This window comes from Coregonus clupeaformis, unplaced genomic scaffold (assembly GCF_020615455.1).
Source record: "Coregonus clupeaformis isolate EN_2021a unplaced genomic scaffold, ASM2061545v1 scaf0301, whole genome shotgun sequence".
Lineage (NCBI taxonomy): Eukaryota > Metazoa > Chordata > Actinopteri > Salmoniformes > Salmonidae > Coregonus > Coregonus clupeaformis.
In genome coordinates this window covers 445001-452173 of record NW_025533756.1, presented here as the reverse complement: position 1 = coordinate 452173, position 7173 = coordinate 445001, and the positions used below count along the sequence as shown (strand labels likewise).

The window sequence follows — 7173 nt, the reverse complement described above, 5'->3', positions numbered from 1 at the left end:
CTGTGTTGTAGAGAGAGGCGACAGTGGGCAGAACATGTTTGTGCTCTACAAATGTTTTGTCATTTCTTTTGGATGCAGAGAAATTCTGATTCATTAAAACAGCCTGATCTCCGAAGTCCACGTCTATAGTCCCAACCAATCACACACAACGCAGAGCTACAGCGGGGCAGTACAGCGCCGGTTCATTGGGGCCTTCTAGACCCGGATTCATCGTTGATCGACGTCAGCTCAATCACCGCGGCGCTGCTGCTCTAGAGACACTGTTTACATCATTGAGGTACGCGGATCTGCAGTCTATATTCTCTCCTGTTATTTTTTTCTCTCAAAACAATGTATTGAGAGTGCTGTTTATGGTTAACTAATATAGAAGTGTGTTCATCAACAGACATTTTAACATAACATTAGTGGTTTAGTGACATGGCATCTTATAATGGTGATGATGAACCCAAATTCACTGCTGGGAGGGGGGAGGTTTTTCTCATACCCTGATCAAGCCCCTGTAAAGCATGTAGGTGCAGTAGGTTCCCCCATGTTTTGCTCCACTAAAAATACTGATGAAAGCCCTTCATCTAGTGTTAATCAAAATGCCCCCCGTAGATGGTTTAGCTGAGCTGGTCACTCAACTAGCCCGGGAAACAGGGAGCTCCATTAGGGAGGAAATGCAGAGTGGCAGGTCCAGCACTCATGAGCCACCAGTAAGTACAGAGAAGATAAGTGATCATCCCTCAGAGTCAGCAGGATATGTAGACCTCAGTAAAATGAAGTTCATCATGCAATCAGACGTGAAGGAACCTCCTACATATAGAGGAGATGGTACAGACAAACGCTCCATTCATGAATGGGAGGAGTTGATGAGAATATACTTGAGGACGAAGGGATGTCCTGTTGGGGAACAATCGGATGAGATGATTAGTCGACTGTCTGGCAAAGCAAGAGACATGGTAAAGATAGGTTTACGCAATGAGACATCTGTTGATCCTAAAGAGAAGCCAGAGATTGTATTTGACATTCTGAAACAGAATTTCAGCGAATTGGCCTAGGCTGTTATGGAGTATTGGGTTCAATTGAACAAGGCCATAGATGTCACTGATGAGGGCCTTAAGAGACAAGGTAAGAAGATTGACAGCTCCAACTCAGATGTCGTCATGATGTTTGTAACATCCTGCCCTGACCCCAAACTGGCAGCAGTATTCCAATACAAGTCTGCTGAGAAATGGACTGCGAGTGAAGTACAGGAGAGAATCTATGAACATGAACACCGCAGAAAGGCCACCATGTGTCACTCTAACGCTGTATCCTCAAAGCAAGTAACAGTACATCCCCAGACAACTCCGTTTGAAGGCGGGGCCAATGCTGGTGCGTGCAGTGACACTTCTCTCACATCAAGCGCCAAACAAGATGGGCAGAGTGCAGGTATCGAGAGGCTGTCACCTGCTTGACCGTACCTGAGAGAAGAGCATACCACCTGTTTACAGTTTACAGTGGGCAGAACCTATTTACAGTGGGCAGAACCTGTTTACAGCGGGCAGAACCTGTTTACAGTGGGCAGAACCTGTTTACAACGGGCAGAACCTATTTACAGTGGGCAGAACCTGTTTACAGCGGGCAGAACCTATTTACAGTGGGCAGAACCTGTTTACAGTGGGCAGAACCTATTTGTGCTCTACAAATGTTTTGTCTTTTCTTTTGGATGCAGAGAGAATTCTGATTCATTAAAACAGCCTGATCTCCGAAGTCCACGTCTATAGTCCCAATCAATCACACACAACGCAGAGATACAGCCGTGCAGTACAGCACCAGTTACACCTAGTCAGAACCATGAAAAACAGCCCCAGTCAATTATTCCTCCTCCACCAAACTTTACAGTTGGCACTATGCATTGGGGCAGGTAGTGTTCTCCTGGCATCCGCCAAACCCAGATTCGCCCATCGGACTGCCAGATGGTGAAGGGTGATTAATCACTCCAGAGAACGTGTTTCCACTGCTCCAGAGTCCAATGGCGGCGAGCTTTACACCACTCCAGCCGACGCTTGGCATTGCGCATGGTGATCTTAGGCTTGTGTTCGGCTGCTCGGCCATGGAAACACATTTCATGAAGCTCCTGACGAACAGCTCTTGTGCTGACGTTGCTTCCAGAGGCAGTTTGGAACTCGATAGTGAGTGTTGCAACCGAGGCCAACGATTTTTATGTGCTGCATCAGCACTCTGCGGTCCTGTTCTGTGAGATTGTGTGGCCTACCACTTCCCTGCTGAGCCATTGTTGCTCCTAGACGTTTCCACTTCACAATAACAGCACTTACAGTTGACCGGGTCAGCTCTAGCAGGGCAGAAATTTGACGAACTGACTTGTTGGAAAGGTGGCATCCTATGACGGTGCCACGTTGAAAGTCTCTGAGCTCTTCAGTAAGGCCATTCTACTGCCAATGTTTGTCTATGGAGATTGCATGGCGGTGTGCTCGATTTTATACACTTGTCAGCAACGGGTGTGGCTGAAATAGCAGAATCCACTAATTTGAAGGAGTGTCCACATACTTTTGTATATATAGTGTATAACAATATGAGGCAACATAACTGTTCGCAGGGTTGGTTAACACAGGTTTAGGAGATATTATATGTTGTGTTCTTTAAGATAATATAAATCAGTTAACATGATCTTTATGAATTTTGAAGCCTTTATGTGCTTTTTATATTACTCTTCCAAATTGACAAAAAGTGACATTAGCTGATTAAGATGATCTCATAGAACAAAACGTATAAGATCTCCTAAGCCTATGTTTACCACAGACCTTATTTACAGCGTTTATCCAAAATCCCTACAAATACTTCATTCATTTATCATAGGTTCAACGAACAATGGCGGAGTTAATGCTTACAACAAGACGCCATTAGGGTTGGAATACATTTTCAGGTTTAATATTTATCTCCAGCCAAGACAACCAATCAGCGTTCGCCTTGCTCTGACGTGCTCTTCCTCTCTCTGCCTGAGCCAATCAGCGACCGTGTTGTTATATCTCAGCTACTAAGTGTGTTTGTTTGGGTTTAAAGAGCTGTTTGGTGATCGGGAAAGACACCAACGACAAAAATGAGCATCGTTCACAAATAAGTAAGATGATCTTTCTATGCTTGTTTCTACTGTGATTGAATCGGTCGAGTGGTAACGACGTTGTAGATTCCCGGGCTGTTGTTTTATTTGGTTACCTAGCTGCTAGCTACGTACGTTAACTTAGCTAGCCCGTGACGTTAGCGCATCATATCATCACCTTGCTGACAGATTTTGTTAGGTTGTAACGTTAGCGTTCGTTTAACTTATCCAAGGAACGTCATTTGATATCAAAGTCAGACCACTGGCTCGCTAATCTTTTGCTAGCGAGGCTTTTTGTCCATTCAGCCAGCAACAATAGAAGGCTGCTGCACCAACCAGCCTCCTGGCAGCTAGCCTCCAGATCCAGACAGCTAGAAAGACAGGCTCTGGTAGTATTTATTCAGAAAGACAGTGCTGGAGACATTTGTCAGTATTTCTTCCTCTGTGACTGGGTGTGTGTAGGTAGAGTAGATAGCTTGTCGGGGTCTGTAGTTGTACCAGTGGAGAGAGGGATGTCAGCGGCAGGATTCTAGAAGTTAGCTAGCTCCTCTCCTCCTTTTTGTGTGTGTGTGTTGATTTTGTGTTGATTGTGTGTGTGTGTTGGTCGTGTGGGTGTTGATAGTGTGAGTGTGTTTATCTCCAACAGGGTGGGTGTCAGTGTGTTTATCTCCAACAGGGTGGGTGTGTTTATCTCCAACAGGGTGGGTGTGAGTGTGTTTATCTCCAACAGGGTGGGTGTGTTTATCTCCAACAGGGTGGGTGTCAGTGTGTTTATCTCCAACAGGGTGGGTGTGTTTATCTCCAACAGGGTGGGTGTGGGTGTGTTTATCTCCAACAGGGTGGGTGTGTTTATCTCCAACAGGGTGGGTGTCAGTGTGTTTATCTCCAACAGGGTGGGTGTCAGTGTGTTTATCTCCAACAGGGTGGGTGTGAGTGTGTTTATCTCCAACAGGGTGGGTGTGTTTATCTCCAACAGGGTGGGTGTGGGTGTGTTTATCTCCAACAGGGTGGGTGTCAGTGTGTTTATCTCCAACAGGGTGGGTGTCCAGTGTGTTTATCTCCAACAGGGTGGGTGTCAGTGTGTTTATCTCCAACAGGGTGGGTGTGTTTATCTCCAACAGGGTGGGTGTGAGTGTGTTTATCTCCAACAGGGTGGGTGTCAGTGTGTTTATCTCCAACAGGGTGGGTGTCAGTGTGTTTATCTCCAACAGGGTGGGTGTGTTTATCTCCAACAGGGTGGGTGTGAGTGTGTTTATCTCCAACAGGGTGGGTGTCAGTGTGTTTATCTCCAACAGGGTGGGTGTGAGTGTGTTTATCTCCAACAGGGTGGGTGTCAGTGTGTTTATCTCCAACAGGGTGGGTGTGAGTGTGTTTATCTCCAACAGGGTGGGTGTGTTTATCTCCAACAGGGTGGGTGTGTGTTTATCTCCAACAGGGTGGGTGTGGGTGTGTTTATCTCCAACAGGGTGGGTGTCAGTGTGTTTATCTCCAACAGGGTGGGTGTGTTTATCTCCAACAGGGTGGGTGTCAGTGTGTTTATCTCCAACAGGGTGGGTGTCAGTGTGTTTATCTCCAACAGGGTGGGTGTGTTTATCTCCAACAGGGTGGGTGTCAGTGTGTTTATCTCCAACAGGGTGGGTGTCAGTGTGTTTATCTCCAACAGGGTGGGTGTGAGTGTGTTTATCTCCAACAGGGTGGGTGTGAGTGTGTTTATCTCCAACAGGGTGGGTGTGTTTATCTCCAACAGGGTGGGTGTGGGTGTGTTTATCTCCAACAGGGTGGGTGTGAGTGTGTTTATCTCCAACAGGGTGGGTGTGTTTATCTCCAACAGGGTGGGTGTCAGTGTGTTTATCTCCAACAGGGTGGGTGTCAGTGTGTTTATCTCCAACAGGGTGGGTGTGTTTATCTCCAACAGGGTGAGTGTGTTTATCTCCAACAGGGTGGGTGTCAGTGTGTTTATCTCCAACAGGGTGGGTGTCAGTGTGTTTATCTCCAACAGGGTGGGTGTCAGTGTGTTTATCTCCAACAGGGTGGGTGTGTTTATCTCCAACAGGGTGAGTGTGTTTATCTCCAACAGGGTGGGTGTCAGTGTGTTTATCTCCAACAGGGTGGGTGTGAGTGTGTTTATCTCCAACAGGGTGGGTGTGGGTGTGTTTATCTCCAACAGGGTGGGTGTCAGTGTGTTTATCTCCAACAGGGTGGGTGTGTTTATCTCCAACAGGGTGAGTGTGTTTATCTCCAACAGGGTGGGTGTGAGTGTGTTTATCTCCAACAGGGTGGGTGTGTTTATCTCCAACAGGGTGGGTGTGAGTGTGTTTATCTCCAACAGGGTGGGTGTGTTTATCTCCAACAGGGTGGGTGTGAGTGTGTTTATCTCCAACAGGGTGGGTGTCAGTGTGTTTATCTCCAACAGGGTGGGTGTGTTTATCTCCAACAGGGTGGGTGTGGGTGTGTTTATCTCCAACAGGGTGGGTGTCAGTGTGTTTATCTCCAACAGGGTGGGTGTGGGTGTGTTTACCTCCAACAGGGTGGGTGTCAGTGTGTTTATCTCCAACAGGGTGGGTGTGTTTATCTCCAACAGGGTGGGTGTGGGTGTGTTTATCTCCAACAGGGTGGGTGTCAGTGTGTTTATCTCCAACAGGGTGGGTGTGGGTGTGTTTACCTCCAACAGGGTGGGTGTGGGTGTGTTTATCTCCAACAGGGTGGGTGTGAGTGCCAGCCGGCCCCGAGGTTAGGTCATGGAGGTCCGTGTGGGCAGCGTGGTGTTTTGCTCCAACAGGGTGGGTGTGTTTATCTCCAACAGGGTGGGTGTGAGTGCCAGCCGGCCCCGAGGTCATGGAGGTCCGTGTGGGCAGCGTGGTGTTTTGCTCCATGTTTGACTCTGGAAACCTGGCCCGCGTGGAGAAGGTCGACTCCACAACCCTTAGCAACGCCCCCGACTACGAGTTTAATGTCTGGACGCGCCCTGACTGTGCCGGGACAGAACACGAGAATGGAAACAGGTAACCTAGCAACTCACAAACACACACACGATTGGACAGGTAGAACAATATGCCTAACCAAGCAACACACTCCTCTGGGCTCTGCAGTGTACAGCCACTCACTGTGTGTGTGTTGCAGGTCGTGGTTCTACTTCAGTGTGCGTGGTGCTGTGCCGGGGCGGCTGCTGAAGGTCAATGTAATGAATATGAACAAGCAGAGTAAACTGTACAACCAGGGAATGGCTCCTCTAGTCAGGACTGTACCTGGTAGGACACGCTGGGAGAGAGTACGGGACAGACCCACATACGAGGTACACACAATATACCACTAAATACACATAATACCACTATATACATACAATATACCACTAAATACACATTATACCACTATATACACACAATATAACACTAAATACACATTATACCACTATATACACACAATATAACACTAAATACACATTATACCACTATATACACATTATACCACTATATACACAATATACCACTATATTCATATTACACCACTATATACACATTATACCACTAAATACACAATATACCACTATATACACATTATACCACTATATACACATTATACCACTATATACACATTATCACTCTGTACACATTATACCACTATATACACATTATACCACTATATACACATTATACCACTAAATACACATTATACCACTATATACACATTATCACTCTGTACACATTATACCACTATATACACATTATACCACTATATACACATTATCACTCTGTACACATTATACCACTATATACACATTATACCACTATATACACATTATACCACTATATACACATTATACCACTATATACACATTATCACTCTGTACACATTATACCACTATATACACATTATACCACTATATACACATTATACCACTATATACACATTATACCACTATATACACACATACAAACACACACACACACACTATATTTACAGATGCATGGACTAAATGGATGGGTTATTGGTTGTCAAAACGTTTCTTCTCTCCACCTCTCCTCAGATGGTGGATAATCAGTTCATCCTGTCCTTTACCCATCGTCTGTTGGAAGTGAAAGGAGCGACCACGT

The 7173-nt window shown here is 46.0% G+C and overlaps 1 protein-coding gene across 1 annotated transcript in view; it reads left to right on the top strand.

The window, feature by feature from the left end:
• The first annotated feature begins 3017 nt into the window (after nucleotides 1–3017).
• Nucleotides 3018–7173, top strand: part of agbl5 (AGBL carboxypeptidase 5) — a 59866-nt gene continuing 55710 nt past the window's right edge. The window contains 4 exon segments of the mRNA XM_045214728.1: nucleotides 3018–3103; nucleotides 5886–6084; nucleotides 6203–6374; nucleotides 7107–7173. The exon segment at nucleotides 7107–7173 is cut by the window's right edge and continues 97 nt beyond it. Coding sequence (XP_045070663.1) covers nucleotides 5918–6084; nucleotides 6203–6374; nucleotides 7107–7173 — 406 coding nt within the window. The 5' untranslated portion in view covers nucleotides 3018–3103; nucleotides 5886–5917.